The 24,280-nt window shown below is 39.3% G+C and overlaps 2 protein-coding genes across 3 annotated transcripts in view; one reads left to right on the top strand and one right to left on the bottom strand.

Annotated features, from left to right (window-relative positions):
- The window catches only part of DNAH11 (dynein axonemal heavy chain 11), a 372,691-nt gene extending 355,432 nt beyond the window's left edge, over window positions 1-17,259 (top strand). The window contains exons 77-82 of the mRNA XM_071215123.1: window positions 2,349-2,591; window positions 5,232-5,414; window positions 5,494-5,609; window positions 13,110-13,222; window positions 13,782-13,922; window positions 16,581-17,259. Coding sequence (XP_071071224.1) covers window positions 2,349-2,591; window positions 5,232-5,414; window positions 5,494-5,609; window positions 13,110-13,222; window positions 13,782-13,922; window positions 16,581-16,828 — 1,044 coding nt within the window. The 3' untranslated portion in view covers window positions 16,829-17,259. The remainder of the gene's footprint in view (window positions 1-2,348; window positions 2,592-5,231; window positions 5,415-5,493; window positions 5,610-13,109; window positions 13,223-13,781; window positions 13,923-16,580) is intronic.
- Window positions 16,490-24,280, bottom strand: part of CDCA7L (cell division cycle associated 7 like) — a 54,161-nt gene continuing 46,370 nt past the window's right edge. For both annotated transcript variants that reach the window (XM_004461327.4, XM_004461326.4), the window contains exons 4-10: window positions 23,535-23,918; window positions 21,898-21,969; window positions 21,612-21,782; window positions 20,825-20,950; window positions 19,697-19,846; window positions 18,559-18,695; window positions 16,490-17,935 (exon numbers count right to left, since the gene is read on the bottom strand). In XM_004461327.4, coding sequence (XP_004461384.2) covers window positions 17,905-17,935; window positions 18,559-18,695; window positions 19,697-19,846; window positions 20,825-20,950; window positions 21,612-21,782; window positions 21,898-21,969; window positions 23,535-23,918 — 1,071 coding nt within the window. In that variant the 3' untranslated portion in view covers window positions 16,490-17,904. The remainder of the gene's footprint in view (window positions 17,936-18,558; window positions 18,696-19,696; window positions 19,847-20,824; window positions 20,951-21,611; window positions 21,783-21,897; window positions 21,970-23,534; window positions 23,919-24,280) is intronic.

Here is a 24,280-nt window from a genome sequence, read left to right as displayed (position 1 = left end):
TACCTTCTATGTGTCAGGGTCAGTGTCAGACACATCATGTGTATTATTTCTTTTCCTCATAACTCTGCAAAGTAAGTATTATTACCCCATTCAATCAAAAAGGAAACTCAGGCTCAGAGAAGTCCTTACTGGTAAGTAGCAGAACTAGGATTTGAATTCACAATCAGATGCCAAAGGCCACCATTTCTCTCAGCATCACTCTGCCTAGGTTAGAGTGCTGATCTGTTCATAGTACTTTGGGCACAAGTTGTAAAAAACTGGTCTATGTCTGTCTTGTGAATGAGATGGTAGCACAGCGGGGTATAGAGAATATCACTGGACAATCCAGGAGCCTGGAGTTCTAGTTACAATTCTGCCACTAACTTGCTGTCTAGCTTTGTGCCTGACCTCTGTGCCTTCATTTATTCGTTTGTAAAATAAAGGTACTGGCCTAGAAATTCACTAATGTGCTTTTCAACTATAAAGATGCCATGATAATGTATTTTTATATAAGAAGGACAATTTAACTGTGGTTTTTAATTTTATTTCTACTGTCTAGTGAGCACTAATAGGGAAGACCAAGCCATTGTTTGTAGAGAATAAAGTTCAGTTTGGATGAGTTGATTCTAACTTTTCAATTTTCTCACCCAGACTTTTGTTCATATATTTTTGGGAGGGGAAGTAATTTGTCTATCATAGGCTAATGATGATGAGTTTAAATCTCTTATACATTTTATTTTATCACCCTGAGTCAGGTATTTAAATTTTTATTTTTATATGTAAATATGAAATAATTTTTTTAACACTGTGAATAAATTACTAAAGCAAACCAAGGTAATGGATATTGGTGATGGGAATGGTCCAATGTGTTCATGATCTTTCCTATATTGATAGAGTAACTTGAAAATCATCTGATATAAAATAAAAATAGATTTGCTGGCTCAAATATTAAAAATTCCTTTTTGGATTTCACAGACAGCAATAGAGTGTCATGGTTGAGAAGGTTCATACTCTAGGCAACTGGAAACTGTAGGTTTGAAAGGGAAGAACACACTGCCATCACTCACAGATGACATGACTCAGGGAAATCCCTCTTAGACTGTGAGTCCCTGAAGAAGTAGGTCACAAGAAACTTTCACACTGCCAAGGCTGGGTTAGGTGTACTAGGTGATCAGGTTGAGGTGTACTAGGTGATTAGTGAATGAATTGATGAATATTCATTTTTGTCTCCTGGTGAAGTGAGGAGACAGATGGCATAACACAGTTACACAGACAAACCCACATTCAGAAGATCCTTTTGAAAATCTTGGCATTAAATAGCTACATTAGGTGACAGTAGCAAAGTAGCATTCTCCTATACATTTAAGTGCATATAGACAGAATTTGCAGCAAGAGAGACTGGGAAACTTAAACATAAATATTAACCCCTGGGATTAAAGAGCAATCAGGAAAATTAACTAGAAGATCTTAAGCACTATGTTTGTGGCTGGTCAGAGTCTCAGGCCCACTAATTCTTTTGTTAAATTTTGAAGATCTATATTCTGATTTGGTATTGATGCTCACACACAGTTTGTTCAGAACATTCTTCTCTCTGGAATGTCTCCACCCCCCCCTCCAGCTTTAAAGCAGTAGATGGACATGATAACTGTCTTGTTACTCCAGCCATTCATTCATCGGGCTGTGTGAATCAAGCACCTAACTTGTGCCAGCAACTATCCAGGGGTCTGTGGGCCGTTGAGAGGAGCAACAGCAGCTCAATGCAGAGTAGCCCAAAGTCCTGGGGAGGTGGTGCTGATTTGACTCATAGAGTATATTACCCTATAAAATATTACTCATAAACACATAAACAGTTTTCAATATAGGTACATGTAATTGTTTATAAAACTCGTATGCATCACACATAAAATGATTTGGAACAGTATTGTGGAAAGTGTGGTACACTGGAAAAATGTGGGCTGTAGCGCATACTAAAATTCAGAAATAAGATTAAAATCAAAGGTCAGCCTAGGCAAGTTACTTTAATAGTCTTGATTTCTCTGAGCAAAATGGAAATGGTTGGGGGAATTCAATGAATTGCAGCATGTTACAGAGTGAGCAACACCGAGTAGATATCTCAGCACTTGCTCATTCCCTTTGCATGCATGTATCACAGCACCCCAAGCCAAGTGCAGTCTTCTTAGGGACAGGAATCACATGTGTTCCTTGGAATCCTCCTCTGAGGCCAGCCTGGTTCCATACCTATAGCAGAATGCTTGATGATGAGTGAGTCATGGAACATTATTTAAAGAGCCAGCTACCAAAGTCCATAGATAGAGAGGACTGATGCTTGCCTAGGTTTGGAATAACCAGCTTTTCTTTTGTGGTTGAAGACTGAAGATGAACTTATGCTGGCACCAGGATTTGCATCCCCACCCAACCTAGATTATTCAGGCTACCACCAGTACATAGAGGAGATGCTTCCTCCAGAAAGCCCAGCTCTGTACGGCCTCCACCCAAACGCTGAAATAGAATTCCTGACGGTGATGTCCAACACGCTCTTCAGGACCTTGCTGGAGATGCAGCCCCGAAACACACTCAGCACTGAGGAGCTGGGGCAGTCTACAGAAGAAAAGGTGTGGGGAGGGCTCTCTTTTCTTCCTTTTCTTATGGAGGTATAATGTATATAAAGTGTTCTAATCTGAATGTACAACTCAATGAATTTTTACCTATCTATAGCACACCCATGAAACCACCACCAGATAAAAATATAGAACATTTCCAACACGCCAGATGGATAAGCACGCCCTTTAGCAGTGAATTCACATCCCCACCCCACCAATGGCAACCACTATTCTGACCTCTACCACTATGGATTAGCTTTGCCTATTTTTGAACTTCAGATAATTGGATAATACAGTATATATCCTTTTATGTCTGGCCCCTTTCATGCCACATTATATTCGTGTGCTCATCCATGTTGTCACATTTACTAATGGTTCATTGTTGTTTAGTATACATAGTATGAATATACCACTATTTATCCATTCTACTCTGGGTGAACATTTGGATTCTTTTCCAGTTTTTCACATTTATGAATAACATGGCCATACATTTTTGTAGTCTTTGGCAACAAAGGTAACTCCCAAAGATAACCACTCATAATGCTCATTTCTCTATACCCAGAAGCAGAACTGCTGGATCACAGGATATAATATGTTCAGCTTTAGTAGATACTGGGAGTTTGGGAAAAAGTTTTCCAAAGTGGTTATACACTGCATCATCAGCAGTGTAGAAGAGTTCCAGCTGCTCTACCTTCTGGCCATTTTGTTAGGAGAAATGATAACTCACTGTGGCTTTAGTTTTCCATTCTGAGTTAAGGAATAATGTTGAGCATCATTTCATATGCTTATGCCCACGTGGACATATTCTCACGTGAAGTGCCTATTTACTTGTTTGCCCCATTTTTAATTGGGTTGTCACTCTTTTCCATTTTGTAGGAACATTTTTTATATTCTGGGTGAGTGTCCCTTGTCAGATAAATGTATCATAAATATTTTCTCCAAATCTTTTATTCTCTTCATATGTTTTGCACTTTGTCTTTTATGGTGTCTTTTCTTATATTGTCTTTGGAGATTGGCAGCATGCCTTAGGATGATGGGAAGATGAAATGGAGGTCAAATGTTTTTTAACTTACCAGTTAAAATCCTGTTTCTCATTCATTTAAAACCTGAATAGTTGGTAGTCCCACCCCCAAATAAATTAGCCCTTTTCTCTCTGAAAGTAATTAAGGATTTGATTGACAAGGATTGTTTGCTGGAACCCACTGAATATCAGATCTAATTATAGTGAGGTCCAAAGAACTGTTCATATTGTTTCCTGAACATTTTCGATTACTTTTTGAAATACCACCATTTGTTGGAATACTTGTTTGTAATTTAGAAGTTTTAGAACTTGTTTTATCAGGCACTAAACTGTATACTAACACTTTCTCTTTTAAAAAGTCACATTTTGAAAAGTAAGATGGACAAAGAGAAATTAGTCCATTTGGGGGGGAAAGCTCTCACATTAATAGAAGTAGATAGGTAGATGAGGTATTTAACTAGTTTTTATGCTTCCAAGTTCCCAATAAGAAAGCTTGGTCATTAAATTAGAAAATACAGATGACATAAGGTGAAGATGCCTCAACACCCCATACGGGCACAGATTCTATTAGCCATCATTTATTGGATGCTTACTATGTTAGGTCCTATAAAAAGTGCTTTACCAGTATGTTGTCTAATGCTGAATAGCTCTGAGCAGGAGCAGAATCTCTATTTCAGAAATCTTAGGTGATTTACCAAGGCCAGACAGCTGGAAAGGGCCATTAAAAAACGTAAATTCTCGCTGATTCCAAATGCCATTCTTATACCCTTCCCTACTCTGCTATGTTTCATACTCTCTACTGGCTACTGTAAATCAGTTTAAGAATTCAGTCCCAAATGAATTACATGCCAGGTGCTAAAGCAACTTGCCAAGTGTAATTTCAGAACCATAGGCAATAATCCAAGAAATCAAGGAAAGAGGGAAAGCTGAAGACACAATACTTTTCAACCATTTGTCCCTTCTAGATACTTACTGGTTTGATCAACTCACTGAAGCTGCATAGATAGAATAAATATGCACATCTGAGAACTATGTATATATCAGATGGCATACTTTGGACCTTTCATTTCTTCAGGGCAATAATGGTAGAAGAGAGGCTTCCTTATTATTGAGAATGTTAATCTAAAATCTTAGGATGCACTAGTTGGGAGGCCAACATGAAATAGTCTTCAGAATTAGCTAATGCTTAAAGGGCTTCTTTGATTCCCGTCACTTTTTAAGTGAGCTTTTTTTTAAAATTAGAAGATTACAAAATACAAAACTCAAATGCTGAGGTTCTACTATGTCTTTACATATAAACAAAATGTAATTTATGACAGTTTTTATATTCTCAATACTAGCAGCAAATAAACAAAATAAACTGTAGTTCCGCTCTGACTTTTGATTCTAGGATCTGAATGAGGAGAGTTGGCTGGCATTAATGCAAAGGGCAAATGTAGTTGGCAGTGCCACTCTGCCACCTCCTGGGGTGGTCGGCATCTTTTAAGTGCATTAGCAGGCGCCTTTGGGAGTTGTATGATACATTCCAGGACTTCAAAATGCAGGTGGATATATATATGCTCACACACAAAGTCAGAGTGACCAAAAATGAAATAGAAAGGAGCTAAACCTCTCTGTGTTAATGATTTAAGGTTAAGAGTATTTTGGATGACATTTTGGAGAAACTTCCAGAAGAGTTCAATATGGCAGATATAATGCAAAAAAACTCAAATAGAAGCCCCTACGTTCTTGTGTGCTTCCAAGAATGTGAGAGGATGAATATTCTCCTTCGGGAAATCCGTGTGTCACTTCAACAATTAGAACTTGGTTTGAAGGTAAGTTTAAAAGTGGGACTAGAGCAGGCTTCTCCACACTGGAAGATGTTCACTATGTGGCCTTTTTCCTCCACGCAAGGGGGAGCTGATGATGTCTCCTGACATGGAAGCCCAGCAGTGTGCACTGAGTTATGACACAGTACCAGACTCTTGGGGAAAACTGGCTTATCCCTCTACTTATGGTCTGGCCCAGTGGTAAGCGACCCATATCTTCTCTGCCACCTTATTAGCCTCGGTCCTGGCGTCGTGTTCTCCAATTCTGCCTAGCAAGAACTGTGTGAAGATTGTGCTTTGGATATACTGTCAGAAAGCCAGAGAAACGGGACAGAAATACAGAGCTTGCCGAGGGCTGGTGTTATCACCACTTGTTTCTTGGCCTTAGTGGGCAATTCAGGAAGTTTCACAAGGTTCATTTTACTCCAGGCTTTTTGGTGCTGAGATTCTTTATCCTACTTTTCCTCAATCATTCTTCCATAAACCAGAAGTCTACTCTGTTTCTTAAACTAGCAAGTACCATGAAATCCCAAATTACTGCACATTGGAGCTGCCTTCCAGGCACCCAATGTGCTTGATATTGGAGACAAGTGCAAACTCAGGAGTATGAGCTACAAGATGTAAATGGCACAGACAGCAGCAAATAACCACAGCAGGAAAGAGCAAAACCTCTCACTGCATTTATCCTAATGCTATAAAATATCCAAAATCAACTTTTACATTCCCAGCCCGAGATAATTTAGGTTTACAGTTACATTTTATGGTTGTTGATAACATTGGACTTATTTCCACCACCTTATTTTGTGCTAATTTTTACGTTTTTTCTAAGCTCCTTTTTTGCCAACCTTTCATTTTCTGCTTGTTTCATAGATTTCTTCACTCCATATTTATCCCTGTACCATTCCTATTATTTTAGTGGTGATTCTTAACATTGTAATATACGAACTTTTCATTTTTCTAACGAAATGTAAAGTTAAATCAACATTTTTTCCTTAACATACTTTAACTTCCCCCTGAAAATTAGCCTCCTCCTGGTCTGGAATTATAGTTCAACCTCATTTTAAACATGTTTTGTTTTGTTTACCTTACAGTTAATACTTATTTTTCATTCTCAACATGTTCTGTAAATGTCTTTGCTTATTGTTGCTTTTTACATCTTATTCCTTCATTCCAGGCCCTCTTATTTATTTTTGCTGAAGTATAAAATACAGCTGGGCTTTTGGGCAGAGACGGGATTTATACTGTATTTTTTCTGTTCCTGAACTGTCTTCATTGTACTCTTTAAAGTTTTTATTGTGGTAACATATGCACAACTAGGAACTTCTCAATTTAACCCCTTCTGTGCATCTCTATGAATTTGCTTATTCTAGATATTTCTTATCAGTGAAATCGTACAATTTGTCTCCTTTTGTGTCTGGCTTATTTCACTCAACATACCTTCAAGGTTATTCCATATCATAGCATATATCAGAACGACATTCCTTTTTATGGCATGTGGTGGTTTGAAGCTGATTGGTCACCAGAAAACATGTTCTTACTGTTAATCCATTCTTGTGGGTATAAACCCATGAGTGAATAAACCCCCATTATTTCAGTTGAAACACTACATGGTATTTGCTTCAGCAACCTAGGAAACCAAACAAGATTTTGGTACCAGGAAAGCGGGTGCTGCTATTGCAAATACCAAAAATGTAGGAATGGCTTTGGAATTGGGTAATGGGCAGAAGTTGGAAAAATTATTAGGTTCTTGACAGAAGAAAACCTAGAGTGTTTTGAAGAGAGCACTGATAAAAATATGGATGCTAAAAGTACTTCCAATGAGGCCTTAGATAGGAATGATGAATGTGTTATTGGAAACTGGATGAAAGACAATCCTTATTTTAAAGTGGCAGAGAATTTGGCAAAATTGAGTTTTCATGTTCGATAGAACTTGATAGTGATGAACTTGGATATTTAGCTGAGATTACCAAGTGTGCAAAGTGCAGCCTGGTTTCTCCTTGCAGCTTATAGTAAAATGTGAGAGGAAAAGGATAAGCTGAGAATTGAACAGGAACCAGAAGTTGATGTTTTGGAAAATTCCGAGCTTCCAGAAAGTGAGTCCCCAGAGAATAGTGCTCCATGTGAAAGTTTAAATGATCATGGAACCAGTTGGCAATCTCTATAGGAAGTCAGGACTAGAAATGCATTACCCAGGAAGGATTTGTAGAAAGTTCTTTAGTCTCATAGTTTGGATCCTTGCGTACTATATGCAAAACTGACAAGTTTTGAACGGAACCATAGCCAGCCTGGATTAAAGGGACAGATTGAAGGAAAAATCACTTTAAGGACAAAACCATGGAAGCTGAGGTCTGGACCAAAGACATCTTCTCAGGCCAAGAAAAATAGGTGGATGTCCTCCCCATTCATTGTTCACAAAGAGAGCTGTCAAATTCCTTTAGATCTGGAGGACAAAGCATCGTACCACAGGTAACTCTCAGACCTTGAAATTTTATAGTATGCCCTGCTGCCTTTTAGAATAGCTTCAGACTGAGACTCCTGTTTTCCTTCCAGTTCTTTCTATAGGAATGGAAATATTATCCTACATTGTAAATTAGAAGCAGATAATTTGTTTTCTAGGTTTCACAGGTCCACAGACACAGGGGAATTGTGCCCCAGGACAGACCACACCCTTGACCAATTTTGATGAGACTTTCTACTAAGCATTGGCTCTGAAATGACTTAAGACTTTGGGGATATTGTGATAGAATTAATGTTTTACATGTAGAGAGAACATGTCTTTTTGAGGCCCAGAGGGTAAACTGTGGTTTGAATCTGTATGTACCACAGAAAAAGATGTTCTTAAATTTAATCCATTTAAGTATGAACCTATTTTAAATAGGACCATTTGATGAGGCCACTTCTGTTAAGGTGTGGCCCACCTCAATCAGGATCAATCTTAATCCTATTACTAGAATTCTATATAAGCAGATTGAATTCAAATGGGGGAGAGAGAAAGCCACAGGAATCAAGAAGCTGAAATGGAACCCAGGAGAGAAGGGAGAATCCAGGAGACACTGTCATGTGCCTTGCCATGTGGCAGAAGAACCAAGGATTGCTGGCTGGCAGCCACCAAAAGCCACAGTCTTCAGGGAGAAGGCATTGCCTTGATACTTTCTCAGCCTCAGAACCGTGAACAAATAAATTCCCATTGTTTAAGGAGAGCCTTTCTTGGGTATTTGCTTAGACAGCCTAGGAAACTAAACCCCCGTGGAATAATAGCCTATATAATGTGTATACCACATTTTTTAAGTTTACTCATCTGTTGATGGATACTTGTGTTGCTTCCATCTTTCGGCTACTGTGAATAACAGTGCTATGAACATTGGTATACAAGTACCTGTTTGAGTCCCTGCTTTTAATTCTTTGGGGTATACACCCAGAAGTGGAATTGCTGGGTCATATGTTAAATTCTAAGTTTAACTTTATGAGGAATTGCCAAACTTTTCCACAGTGGCTGCACCAATTTACATTCCCAACAATGATGTGTAAGGGTTTCTATTTTCACATGATCAACATCTTATTTTTCATTTTCAAGTTAACAAGCATCTTAGTGAGTCTGAAGTAGCATCTCAATAATTTGCATTTCCCTAATGGCTAATGATATCAAACATCTTTTCATATGCTCATTGGATGTTTGTATATCTTCTTTGGAAAAATATCTATTCAAGTCCTTTGCCCATTATTTCATTGGTTTGTCTTTTTGTTGTTGAGGGCATTCTTTAGATATTGTGGATATTTTAAGCCCTTACCAGCTCTCGATTTCAACTATTTCCTTCCATTTTGTAGGTTGTCTTTTCATTTAGTAATTCTTTACTTGCACAAAAGTTTTTAAATTTGGATGAAGTCCAATTTATCTATTTTTTGCTTTTGTTGCTTGTAGTTTTTGTGTAAAGTCTAAGAATCCTTTACTAAATACAAAGTCCTGAAGATTTCCCCGTGTTTTAGGAGTTTGTTTTAGCTCTTTTATTTAGATTGTTGATCCATTTTTGGTTAATCTTCATGTACGATGTGAGGTAGGGGGTTCAATTTCCTTCTTTTGCATGTGGATATAGTTGTTTCCAGCACTGTTTTCTTGAAGAAATTTTTCTTTCACCATGGCGCAGATTCAGCACCCTTGTTAAAAATCAGTTGGCCGTAGATATATTGGTTTATGTCTGATTTCTGAATTGTCATTTCTACTCCATTGGTCTGTCTTTATGCCAGTATCACACTGTTTTGACTACTATAGCTTTGTAGAATTTTTGAAAGTTGGTTAGTGTGAGTACTCCAACTCTTCTTTTTCAAAATGGTCTTGGCAATTCAGGGCCATGTGCCACTCTATGTGAATCTGATGACTTTTACATTTGTGCAAAAAAGAATGCTAGAATTTTGCCTGGAGTTGTTTCATCTATAAATTCCTTTGTGTGGATGATGTTGGCATCTTAAGTCTTCCAGTCTATGAACATGGCATGTCTTTCCATTTATTTAGGTTTTCAATTTCTTTGAACAAAGTTTTGTGGTCTTGTTAATGTATTTTTTACATCTGATTAAACTTATTTCTAGGTATTTTATTCTTTTTGTTGCTATTATAAATGGAATTGTGTTCTTGATTTCCTTTTGAATGTTCACTGCTGGAGTACAGGAACATAACTGATTTTTGTGTGTTTCTCTTGTACCCTGCAACTTTGCTGAATTACACTGTCACTCATAAATGATGGCTTACTTGGGTGTAGGATTCTGGGATGCAATGATCATTTTCCCTCAGAGCTTTGATGTTATATTGTTTTCTAGCATTTGTTGTAGCTGATAAGTCCCCGTTCCCCCCACCCCGCTCCTCCTCCCCCCCGCTCCCCCCCAATGTTCTTGGTGTTCCTTCCTAAGTAGTCTATTCTCTTGCCCTGGAAGGTTTTTGTTTGCTTTTGTTAAGGAGATACAGATTGAATCCAGGACCTTGTACATGGGAAGGAGGCACTTAACCATTGAGCTACATCCATTCAAGTTTTTAAAAATATTTCTCTTCATCTTTGATGTTCTATAATATTACCAATTTATTTGTTATGTTGTTAATGTATACTTTTGATACTCTGTGCTGTTTTAAATGAGAGCCCATGTGTTGCTTCTGAAAAACTCAAGTCATTTCTCCAAATACTGCCTTTCTTGCCACTCATGTCATTAACTGTATATTAGCACCATAATTTCTCATATTTTCAATCTGTGTGTCCCTGTTACATTCTGGTTGATTTCATTGGTTCTGAGTGATCCTCATGTCTTCAACTGTCAACAGTCTATTTCTCCCTTTGGTTTTTAAATTTAATTGTCCACTGCATTAGTCAGCCAAAACAAAATACCAGAAATTGGTTGGCATAAAGGGTATTTATTTGGGGAGAAGCTTATAGTTACCAAGCCATAAAGCTTAAGTTACTTCCCTTACCAAAGTCTTTTGCCAAGTTTTGGAACAAGATGGCTGCCAACATCTGCCTGGGTTCAGGCTTCCTGAGTTCCTGTCTTCCAGGGGCTTACTTCTCTCTGGGCTCAGGGTTCCTCTCTTCCCAGGCTTGCTACTCTCCAGGTTCAGGTTCCTCTCTTCCCACCCACCAAGGGGCAGGGACTCAACACCCTACTGATGTGGCCCAATCAAAGCTCTAACCATAATTTAATCATGCCCAGGTACAGATTAGTTTACAAACGTAAAGTATCTATTTTTGGAATTCATAAACCATATCAAACTGCTACATCCACAACTTCCACTTCTAAATTGTTTATATTTGGGGAGGAGTTGCCTGATCTAGTTTCCTGCTTTACTTTTAATGACTATTCTTTTGTATTTGAGAATTTTAAACACACTTCACATTCCTCTATTATTTCTTAGATTATAAATGCTTCTGGTTTCTTGGATTTGCTGGTGGTTTTTCATGCCATAGTCTGTCGTTTTTATACATGAATGACAGGTTTAGCTGGTTATAAAAAAATTAACACGCTTGGAGGACTTTGTGTGTCACTGTTTTCCTATTAAATGCTGCTATGGAGAAGTCTGAGGCTAGTGTATTTCTTTCCATTTATAAATGGCTTCATATTTTTGCTTGGTTGTCCAGAGGATGTAAGTAATAGCATCAAGATATTATATCTTTGTATTGAATTTGTGCCAATTTATCTTGGAACATCACATGCCCTTTCAATAGATTCAAATTTGTAACTTAGGATAATTGTCAAATTTTCTAGCTTTGTAGGAAATATTTGTTGCTTTATTTTAGCTTTATTTCATTTTAGTTGCTTTATTTCACACTAATCATTTAACTTCATTTCCATTTTATTTGCTTTTCTTAACACTGTTCTCCCTTATGCTTCAGTTGTTTTCACTTCTTGAACTGTTTTTTCTACTCCTTACCTGAAATTTTCCAGCTTAATTTCCTCTTACCTGGTTCTATTTTTAAGTCATGCTTGTATTTACTCAACCACTTCATGAGGCTTTATTTATTCATTTAAAAAATTGTTGAAAGTTAGCAGTAAAGTTTACTCACTTTGTGGCAACATCTTGAAGTTATGCTTTGTCTTTTTCTTTTCCTGCTCTGCCTTTTTTATTTTCTTCATGTCAATTCTATGCTGTTCCTTTTTATTACCCTAAAATGTTTTTTTCCTCAACCAGCTATCTGCAAGAATTTAATTGGGGCAGGGCACAAGGTCATGTTCTAAGCTAACAGGAATTTTCCTCATGATGATCAGGTTGGAATGTGTACTTTCCTTAGCCTTTCCTTCTTCCCAAGTCAGACAACTATTTCAAGCAGACCATTCCCTGCAGTGGTAGTTTGTCAGGGCGATTCCTCATTGAATCCTGCCTCCTTTGCTTCTCTGCACCAGTATGTCCCAAACTGCTTCGCTGCTAGCCCATGGGCCCCTCCCTGGAGCAGTGCTTGGCTGGGCTTTTACATAGATATACAGCTGCGGCTATCCTCAGTACTTCATTCCATATGCCTCATCGACCCTTCAGTTTTTAGCAGCCCTTAAACCTTTATTTCAGGATTCTCCGTGTCTCCTAATGTTATTGAAGTTTATTTCTCCAGAGCCTTATCAGCAAATATCAGATACTTCTTACCTTGTACAACTGTTGTGACTTTCAGAAAGAACATGCATATAAACACCAGTGTAATCAAACCACAGACATGATAGATGGGAGGTTTGTTGCTTTCCTTAATAATCTCTACTTTCCCTTCCCCCTTTTAGATAATTGTTTTATGTTGGAAAATTACTGCCATATGCTCCACAACCTCTGCATGTGTTGTTCCCTTTCCCTCAGACATGGGTGTTCTTTCCTGTACATTTCCATTGCACCCAATACAAAACCCTGTTCGCACTTATTAGCCTGAAAAATAGACTGTCATCACATATCACTAGGAGGATCTAAAGAAAATAGTTGTTGGATAAATAGAGGCTAATTTTCCACACTCCACAGTGTTTCTTAACCTCAGTGGTAATAGCTGTAAGGTCTGCAGGTATAAAATCTCCCTATGAAAATTGTAGCCCCTTAAAAGGACAATGGAGATGCTCTGCACATCATCAGGTTACAATTTTACCAATTATTAGTGGTGTACTTCTCCACTAGCCCTTCCCCAGGGTCAATTTATTCTCATAGGTAAAGTTGTGTATTACTAAAAATCAATTTTATTTCTTCCTATTGCCATTAATCAGGTTTAATGACCTCCTCTTGCGATGCCGAGAACTGGACACTTGGACCCACGACCTTACTCTTCCAGCTGTGGTGTGGATTTCCGGCTTTTTCAACCCTCAGTCCTTCTTAACTGGTAAGGACTAAGGCCGGGCAGTCTCTGATGCTGCAGAACCACACCCCTAGCCCTGTCAGCCTCTGCCTATGATTGCTTGTCCCTGCCCTGGTCACCAATCTTCATGCAGTAGCAATTAAAAAAGGGAGTCAGTGTGATGATGGCAATTACCAAGAAGACAAAATTCTGGGCAGGAGACAAGCAATACCAGAGAAGGCTCCAGGAGCAGCCACAGAGTGGGATAGTATGTGGTTGACTCTAGTGCTTAGGTCAGTAAACTTTATTTTTTGGCTTTGGGAGCCATCTGGCCTCTGCTGCAACTCCTTAATTCTGCCTTTGTCGTGTAAAAGCAACCATGGATAATATATAAACAAAAGAGTGTAGTTGTGTTCCAGTAAAACTTTACTTAAGATTGGTCCAGTTTGCCCAACCATGCTCTATGGGAGTCACATGCAATTGCCCAAGAACCTAGAACAACTAATGGAACCAAAGCTTGTGTCAGGTAGATGCTCAGCTGCTTGGCTCCAGAGAACCATATGCACTTTTTTTTGTCTTATTCCTCTTCCTTCTCTTCCCAAAGCAATCATGCAGACCATGGCTCGAAAGAATGAGTGGCCACTGGATAAAATGTGCTTGACTGTTGATGTTACAAAAAAAACTAAAGAAGACTATGGACATCCCCCAAGAGAAGGCGCATACCTTCATGGTCTGGTCATGGAAGGTAAGATGCTCATCGAGGCTTATTAAGGTATTTGTCCTTGGTTTTTTCTGTTTCTTAGCGTCTATTCATTCATACAATAATCATACACTACTGGTTATTTACCTCACCTCTTGTTCTTTCAAACTATTTCAAGGCCAGAATGTGAGTTGGACACTTTCATGGTCTCAGAACTGTAAGCTTACAAGTTAATAAATTCCCATTGTAAAAGCCAAGCCATTTCTGGTATACTGCATTCCAGCAGCCTAGCAAACTAAAATACCAGGCAAAGAAGATTTAACCATTAAAACCATCCAGCAGGAGAACCTGGTACACACTAAAGACTTAGGAAAAAAAAAAAAAAAGCCATAAATATACTCAAGGAACTAAAGGAAACAGAAAAATGATAGAACACAAAGAGAAAGATGGAAATTATAAAGGAATCAAAACAGCTGAAGTAACAGAAAATTTAAATTCCCAAGAGGGAGTGTCAACAGATTGGAGCTGACAGAAGAATCAGTGACCTTGAAAATAAGAAAACTGAAACAATCCAGTATGAAAAGCAGAAGGAAGAATGAACAAAGAAAAGTGAACAGAGCCTGAGGAACCTATGGCAACACCATAAAGCATAACCAATGTATGTTTTGTGGGAGTCCCAGAAAGAGACCAAAGAGGCAGAGAGGATAATCAAAGAAATAATGGCTAAAATTCCCCCAATTTAATAAAAGACATGACCATAACATATCCAAGGTGCTCTAAAAAACTCTAAACTAGATAACCCTAAATTGACCCAATCACAGCATATTATATAATCAAATTGTCAAATGCCAAAGTCAGCATTCTGAAAGCTGTGGGAGAGAAGCAACACGTTACCCATAAGGGAGCCCATTTCACATCAGAAACCATGGAGGCAAGACGACATTGGGGTAACACATTTAAAGTACTGAATGCAAAAAATGGCCAGCAAGAATTCTCATAAATGGCAAAACTGTATTTCAAAACCGAGAGCGGTTAAGACATTCCTAGATAAACAAAGCTGAAGGACTTTGTCACCAGTCAATCTGTTAGAGTTCTGTAGGCTGAAAGGAAAGGACAAGCGGCAACAGATCAAAGGCACATGAAGAAATAAGTTTTCCATCCAGTGAGGGCAATGGCATGGGTAAATATAAATGCCAGTACTATTGTTTTTTTGGTTTGTAACTCCACTTTTTACTTCCTACAGGATCTAAAAAGGCAGGTGCATAAAATTTAGTCAAGTCAGTGATTTGGGACTCAATGCATAAGCATGTAATTTGTGACAACTATATAAAGGTGGGGGTGCAGGGGTACAGGAACAGTTTGCATATACTATTGAACTTAATTTGGTTGTCAAAGCAAAGCAAGTTGTTTTAGATTTAGGATGTTAAATTTGAGCCCCAATATGACTACAAAGAAAATGTCGAAAAACATGCAAGGGAATAGAGACAGAAATATACAGTATAGATTGTCAGGGCCTGGGGGCTAAGGGAGGGAGGTAATGTATATAGGGTTTCTATCTGGGAAGGTGGTGAGGGTACCACAATATTGTGATGTGATTAATCCCAATGAATGGTATGTTTGGAAATGGATAAGATAAGAAAGGTTGTTATATATACATATTCACAGTTAAAAAGAGTACTAAAGGGAAAATGATAAATGCAATGCATGATCCTGGATGGATGTAGCAAGGGAGAAAGGGCTCAAAGGGACATGACTCAAACATAAGGAAAAAACTGGAACTAGAGACTGTTTTATCAATGTGAAATTTCTTGTAATTGTTAACTATACTTGAAGTGGTTACATAAGTGAATTCCTTATTGTTTTTAGGAAATATGCATGGAAATACTAAGTGTTCAAGGAGCCTGGTATATACAACCTACACTGAAGTGTTCAGAAAGGGATAGGCAGATAAATGGGATAGGTGGAAAATGGCAAATGTGTCAAAGTATTAAAATTGGATTTCGGAATGGGGAGGGGGGTGATCTGTTGGAATTCTCTTAATAGGGTATTATTTTTGTAACTGTCCTGTAAGTTTGAAAGTATTTCAAAACAGAAAGTAAAAAAAGAAAATCCTTCTCCTTTTTCAGGACTATCACTAAATTACCTCAAGCAACCTAATATTTTTACTGTAAGACTTCTCCAAGCCTTTAAAATGTCACTACACTTTGTGACTCTCTAAGAGGAGGCTAGAGTATGCAAAATATTTTCCAAATGTATATGGCATACATCCTAACAGCCTAAAAAAGTTTTAGAAATGCTGTCCTAGTCCCTGCCAACATGCTACTTTTTCACTTTAAAGCAAGTGCAATATAAATGAGTGCCTTGAACTTGGTGCAAGAAAGTAGGGTGATGGGAAGAAATGTGGTAGGCCAAATTCACTTTTTTAAAGGCAGGACCACAGGTTTGCTTTAATGTGTATGAAGTTTTATATCTCTGAATCACTGTTAAGCATAGCAGTAATAATATATATTTATTTACGGTATTTAAGTAGCATCTGAGCAGCAGGTTTATGTAAACCTCCCTTTCAAATCTCAGTCATAGGCCGGCTCAGGAAGGATGCCACCAACAAGCAATAATGTGACAAAACCAGAACGTTTATTGCCTTAAACAATTAGATCAGTACAACATGCCACAGAGAAGCAACTCTTCTGTGTTTTGCCGTAGGTGCCCAATGGGATGTCCAATCAGGAACCATTGCCGAAGCGCGCCTCAAAGAGCTGACATCTGTGATGCCGGTCATCTTTGCAAAAGCCATACCCATGGACAGACAAGAGACCAAACACACCTATGAGTGCCCTGTGTATAAAACCAAAATGAGGGGCCCCGGGTATGTCTGGACCTTCAGGTTAAAAAGCAAAGAGAAGACAGCAAAATGGGTTCTGGCGGGTGTGGCTCTGCTGCTGGAAGCATGAGGGGGAAGCGACCACCTCCAGCCAGAGCAAGCACACTGAAGACTACTCAACTGACAGTGCACTGTTCACCTGCACGTTAACTTATCTTATTTTACTGAAAGGCATAAAACATATCCCAGCTTAAGCAATTTTTATTAACATGTGCATTAACTTCTTTTTAAAAACACCATCCTTTAAAAAGTAGCAAAGGTAAAAAGAACGAAGCAAACTAGAAAAAATACTAGAAACCTATTTGGAATCTATGCTCATTGATTTTTAGCTTTCCCAAGGGCCCCATAACACAGAATAAAGTACAGTATCTCTCTTTTTTCATCAGGCTTCCATTAAACAGACACACAACCCAAGAAACAACATGCCTGGAAATCTGTCATCAAATGGGATTTTAGCTCTTAGAGATATTAACCAGCAAAATCTTTTAAATTTAAAAATTAGCCCTTACATTCTTTTAAAATGTAAACACAGAAGCAGCAGGTGAGCCTGGAACAAATAGGCAGCCGCTCCTGCTGGCTAGCAGCACTCCAAGGCCTCCAGTGCCTATAACCTGACAATCTACTTTTGTTCACTCAAGTTTTTATAAAAATAAAGGTCTATGGTTAATTGCACTTTGTAATTTAGGGGAAAGTTCGTCAATATAAACTACAAAGACCCAGAAGAGGGGTCAAACAATCAAACATGGATTGTCTGGTATGATGGTCACTGATGATAAGATGACTGAAGGGTATGTGACCCCAATAAAAACCAGGCCTAGAGCTACTGTTTGGGAAGTCAAAGATCAAAGCAACACAAATAAACAATGTCAAAGACAGGAGCTATTTATGCAATAGTTTCTCTGTAACTTACCTGAACTTTACCTGTACCCCACTTAAACTGCACTTTAATTGTAGGCAAATACTTTTAGCAATTCAACATACAAACAGGTCTGTGTACAGTTATTACAGATCCCTCTGCTTTTAAAAAATATTTTGAAACAAGGAATTTCTGCATTAAAAAAACCAACTGTAAGAAATATTAGGCACAACTGGTGTAGCATGTCTTGTTGGAGTAATCTCTGGTGAGTCGAAGCATCCTTTTTTCTCTTAATTGTCTTCTACCAGCTGCTTTTGTAAGCTGAGGAAAAGGTAAGGAGCGTTAGTGTGGTAAGCAGTTCGTCAGACAAAGGCAAATAACAAAGCAGCATTCCTGGCTGGGACCCTGGGCTTCCCACCTTGATGGGTCCTGAAGCCTTATGCCTCAATAATGAAGCATAAAGGGCAGGTCCTCAGCGATGACTCACCACCTCACTCCCACAGTCCAAAACTGGGCTTCACAATTGTTTATATAAACGGCACTTGTATACCATAACCCTGCATCCTTGTCCCTGTAACAAAACACCCCATGTTGGAAAGGTTCACATCATGTGAACCTTTTCATGCAGCTCATGAGGAAGTGGCTGCCTCTGGCTGTTCAAATTGTGCAGTTTCCCTCGGCCTTGTATCTTCTTTCCGTTTCTGTTTTATACCGCGAGAAGAAATTATGAATGGCGACAGTAGGAGAAAATTCTAGCCAAGGAGGAAGGTTCTCAACAGGGAAGGTATCAGCACGGAGTTATTCCAACGCAAAGATGGTACTCAAGGTGCGTTTATAGACAACAGCCATGAAACGAGGCAGGTAAGGCAACTACTACCTGCCTGGATGCGCCCGTGTCAGACCCTGGGATTACTACCTGCATCTTTAAGTTGCAAGAAACTCACCTCTCCAGGTATTCCTTAACATTATCATAACCATAAAATTTGGCCAAATGAATGAGGATCCCTGTGGCACAGCGGCCATCACGCTTCCGACAGTAACTGCAGTTGCAGATCCCACGGCAAGGAGGACACATCCAATCCTAGGGATGAGATGATGTTGGAAATTCCTCCCATTACCTACAGGCTCTGGCAAACATGGCATGCTGAAAAGCCTGGCTCAGCTTGACCTCTCCTCCAACCCCATGTTCTCTTTTAGTATATGCCACCTAATGAAGCCTATAGAAGATTCACAAGTGCTCTTCACAGTGAATAAAAGCATTATCTAGCTAGCATGTCTCCTTCATTTCACAGATTTCACAAAGGTGCAGAAAGGCTGATCACTCAATGCCACACATGGAAAAACACTGAAATATGTGTCTTTTAGACAGGATCAGATAGACAATATCTATTCAAAATATCTTGTTCAGAAATAGTAAGAATTTCAAGGGGACGACAGCTGAGGTTTTAAACCAAGCTCAGGACCTTCTAAGTGTGGGGCTCTGTGCAATTGTACAGGATGTATACCAATGAAGTCAATTCTGGTTTTAGGAGCACAGGGTTTTAGAAAGATCAGCAAAACCTAATGTGAATTTGGCAAGCATCAGTTTATACTTGTAACTGGGGCCTGAATAAGCAGTCAGAGGGCACTGGTTATGGAGTCAGACTGCCAGGTTCAAGGTCATCCCTGCAACTACTGTTTCATTTTGTAGTAGGAACTAGGACACAGAGGTTATAAATGAATCAACTGCGCTAACATGTCAGACAGACTGAACAAGCCAAAAAGCACTCTACACTGTGAAATAACCCACCCCACTTTGCTAGGGGGAGAGTATAGACACTAACTTGTTCAAAACCAGACAACTGTTAGAAAAGTTTGCTCTGACATTGTAAAACATATGCAAACTCTTCTATCTCTCTGGTAGTATGCATTCTTTCTAGGAAACCCTGGTCTTAAGATGCAGGAGGAAAAGGAGGGTGTGGGGGCTCCACAAAAGCCAGAGCTCTGCAGCTACAGGGCCCCCGCAGCGGCTTCAGGGAACCCATCCCCGCCTTGCTTCCCTTCACCAATACTACTGATCATGAGTGTGTGCACCATTCTTACCGGGTCCAGCAAAGCAGATCTCACGTCCTCGCCGTAGCGATTCCGTAGGCAGGGCCCGCAGAACTGTCCCCGCACTCCACCACAGCCCTGGTTTCGACACACTGTCTTGGTGTCGATGGTCTTCTGTCGACACTGATGGCAAGTGTTGCCCTGAGAGAGGAGGAAGGTGTTGACCGGGTGAATATGGGGATTTATATGGTGACGCCCACGAGGCCAAATGCTGGCATTTACATTCCCAAGTGCCTGACTAAGCACTGTCCCTCTTCTAGAATCAAGCAGGATTGCTTCTCTGCTAGAAATCGTGACCTGCTCTGCAGACTACAAACTGTTTTAGCTGTGGACCAGAGAGGCATGGAGGCAGGCGAGGATGGCGGGGCAGCCTGGGAGGCATGAAATGATCAGGGTAGACAGGAAAGACCAGAAGAAGGAATCAAGGCAGGAGTGGCAGAGTCCACAAGACAAAGGACAGGCAGGGAATTAAGCAGCAGTGAGCCTGTGAGCCCAGGACTGGGCGGCGGGAGACACACACATCACCTCAGTTCCAGCCTAGAGCTGGGGAATCTGGTTGGCTTTTTTTTTTTTTTAGTGTAAAATCTCCTGGTTTTCAAACATTAGCAAATACATTTAAAACATTTCAATACTACCTTAAGACAATGACCCATTGCTTATTCAACCAAAGATGAAGAACAAAGTGCCTCCCTCTAAATCACTACTTAAAAGAAATTTTAGCCTATTTCCTAACAAGCAAAGATATTCTGTAAAGCTTTTATTTCGAATGTTTTAGTACCAAAAACAAACACTATTTTTCTCAGTATCTAAAATGGAAAAACTAGAAATATTTAAAATATAATAAATTACATAGAATATAAAATCACATAAATAAGCTTTTCCAAATTCTACTGCTCCTTTCCCCTAAAATTATATGCATCCTCCATTAAGTCATCCTTCCTGAGAACGACTTTCCTTTCTCCATCACAACTGTAGACCTCCTGTCTGAGCCTTCGTGGGGATGGCACAACGGCAGAAGTCCTGATGCAGTTTAAAAACAATGTAGGATTTTAAACACTAATGCCCAGAATTTGCAATAGGGATCACAATCATGCAAATTATTCACAATACATAATTTACCAGAACTTTATCATAAATTTTGTCTCGAACAGTTATGGCAACATTTTCCAGGTCCTCTTCAGTAATATCCTCCACTGGCCGAAAAGAAGAAGCACGGCGACGTCGTCTATACCCCTGGCATTTCCCCTGCAAAATGAGCAAAAGAAGAATCTGGAATAAGATGTTTTGAGAAGTTTTAAAAAAAATATACTAGAAAAATGCCAATCCCTCCGAGCTCTAGTGCCACTAACATTATGCCATGTCCCTCTTCCACTTCCCTGGAACCACTCATTCATTTAGTTATCATTTACAGAGTGTCTTCCTACCAGGTAAGGCAATACAACCAGTAAGAAACTCAGGCTTGTTGATGGTCTGCTGTAAACTCTGCAAGGAGAAGTGAACCGAGGCTGAAAAGCTAAACCCACAAAGAGGCAGTGTCCAGAAGTTTCTCCTTCCAGATTGAAAGCACATTCCTAAAACAGGAAGGTGAGGTAGGACCCACATGCAAAACTCAGAGGCAACTGGAGCTGCCAGCAGGCCTTTACCGCCTCCACCGGAGATCAAGCTCCTCGGCTCGGCTCCTCCCCTCAGCTCAGCTTAACTCTGGGGCTTCCGGCTTAGACCAGTGGTCCTTCTCAGGGTAGTCACCGGACCAGCATCATCACCACCACCTGGGAATCTAGAGTCAGCCACGGCAGACTCACTGAGCCAAAAACGGCTTCAACAGGCCTTCGAGTGACTGATGCACACTCAGGGTGGAGGACCACAGCTTAGACAAATAGTAACTAGCTTATGAGTCAGAAAATACCCCACTAATTGTCTTCCTTCTTCTGAAACTGTAAAATTCTTCTGCAAACTTGGAAGCTGAGACAGTGAAGTTTTCTAGAGCAAACTTCTCAGGAGGCCGTGCACTGCGGGTTGGGTTTGTTCGCCGGGTGATCTGTCCCTCTGAGAAGGCTCGTCTCACAGTTCTCTTCTTCTGAAATTGAGAGGACAAATGCATGCAATGGGTGCTTTCTTGACTAAAAGCTCTCTGGCAATTGATTCGCATATATATACATGAATATATGTAAATTATAAGGAGTTCCACTTACGGAAGCTGAATTCGGGGTTCTTACAGGGAAGAAATCTGGCATAGAATTCAATTCCGCCAATAACTGAGCAAGCTGAAGTTCAGAACAGAAGAAAGGATCTTATATAAATATTGCCAGGTCTAATTCATTTAACACCATAAATTCTCAGTTTTGCTATCATGAGAAACCTGAATAAAGTAGCTTACCTAAGACCTCAACAGTTGTTTTACTTTTAACCTCATTCTGAGATTTTTATCTCCAGAAGATGAAGATGCCATCATTCACATAGTAAAATTTATACTATTCCTTATATGTAAGGGCAACATGACATGACAAAAACAGCCCGAGAATGGCAATGGTCTAGAGCCCAAGATTTGAATCCTGACTTGGCTAATTAATTAGCACTAATTAGCATTGTGACCTCGAACAAATCATTTTATCCAACTGAAATTTCACTGTCCTCATGTTAAAAAAGAAAAGGCTCAACTAGATTATTATGATGGATATTTAAAGCTCCAAAAACCTGGTTCTATAAATTAGTGACTTTCTTAATGGTCAATAACAATATATGAAAATATTCCCTAATAAACTCCTAATGTTAAATTATTAAATTTATATCATTTTATTTATACTAATATATACTAAATTCCTGACCAGATTAACAGGCATTAATATGTCAACCAGAGAACTTGTTAATAAGGATTCTTTTTAAGTTTTAGATTTATATAACAAATGTATGGGTGTCACTAAAAAATAACCAAAAACACAGTTATTTATAAGATACAAGACTGAGAGAGTGCAAAAAATTCCTTTAGCTAAGTACAAATGTGTATTTGGATTAAAATGACTCAAAAGTAGGCTTTATATTTTCTTAAGTATCTTATTAGATATATAAGAGTAGACATACATTATCATTACATTATGTTTTTTTTTTAAAGGAAGACATTTTAAAACCACAAAATGCTAAAAGTGGTAGAATGGTAGGTTTACAAAAAAAAAAAAAATTCTGCATATACACAATTATGGAGCAAATAATGATTCTCAACAATGATCAGATTAACAGTTATTGACCAGATATGAAAAAACCTAAGACACATAATAGATTTGCCCTTGCTTAATTATTCTAATGAAGACATTTTAAAATCAGAGCGAACTCGAACTGTACACACTTGTTTTTCTCCCTAGACCTCCTCCCTTCCTTCAGATGGTATCTTAAAGCCACAGGTGGTCATCAGAGGAGCGTGGCTCCAGGTTGAAAGCCGCCAGCCTGACCTATACATTCCAACTCCTAAGCTTAGAGAGGGTCGTTTATTTCTACTCTTTGCTTCTATCTGCTGGGAACAAGCCAGTTGTTAAGTCCCCCTCATCCCCCAAACATTATATATTTAGAATTCAACTTGACGAAACAGTAAGCAGCATTAGTTCATGGCACCAAGGGGGAGAAGAGGGGTTAAAAATGGTCCTAGGAAGTCTCTTTCTGTTCCCAAATCTGATCATGTAAAAGCTGCTTTGGGTTCTGGAAAAGAAAAGGATACACGATACCTAGAGTACATTTTCCCTGACAGAAGCCAGAAAAGCAGCAGCCGTAAAGGCAAAACAGCCTCGGCAAACTGCAGGTCAGAGCGGCCGGGCTGCGGCCGGCCACCACGCAGCCTTACCATGGCTTTGTTCTCCTTGATGTTCATGGTCCTTCTCAGCAGGGCATCCGAGTCCTCCGAGCCCCCATCCCTGCAGTCATCCTCAGACTCAGAGGCAGAATCTTCCCTTTGAGTCCCCTGTCTGCAGCTTTTCTTTCTTCCAAGAATTGTTTTTTTACTGTCCTGTAAGCACGAGCTAGAAAACGATGGCTCAGAAGAACTGTTTTTCTTATGTGATTTATTTGCCAATTTCTTGGTGGGAAATTGAAAGGCTACTCGGAGACCGATACTACCTCTTCTACGCCTGCTTCTTCTAGACACAGGCTTTTCTTCCCCATCATCATCTTCCTTTTCCTCACTCCCTAAAGATGTTTTATCATCGTCACTCAGATCTGACTCCATGAGCTAACAAAATAAAGCAAAGAACAAAGACATTGTCTGTAAAAGACCTCCCCAAAAGACATTTAAAACTACTCAGACATTATTTTAGGAGAAAAATGAATAGCTGAATCATTCCCCTTCCATATTTAGTTCCCTCTAAACTCTTCAGGTAAATGTTGAAGAAATTTGTGACAAGTAAAATCTAAAAGCAGGCCGTCTACTACTGAACTTTGCACTGGCCACACCACAGAAAGAACTGTGTTCCGTTCAGAGCATCAGGTTTTAGGTAAAACACTGAAAGGAGGGGGCAGGAGGGGTAGGAAGTCCTTCACAGTGGAACGACAAGATGGCACCTCTGGAAGTCAAGGAATATGAGGACGAAAAGG

The sequence above is a fragment of the Dasypus novemcinctus genome, chromosome 5, assembly GCF_030445035.2.
Source record: "Dasypus novemcinctus isolate mDasNov1 chromosome 5, mDasNov1.1.hap2, whole genome shotgun sequence".
Lineage (NCBI taxonomy): Eukaryota > Metazoa > Chordata > Mammalia > Cingulata > Dasypodidae > Dasypus > Dasypus novemcinctus.
The sequence above is the reverse complement of the archived record's forward strand: the minus strand, read 5'-3'. Positions and strand labels throughout refer to the sequence as shown.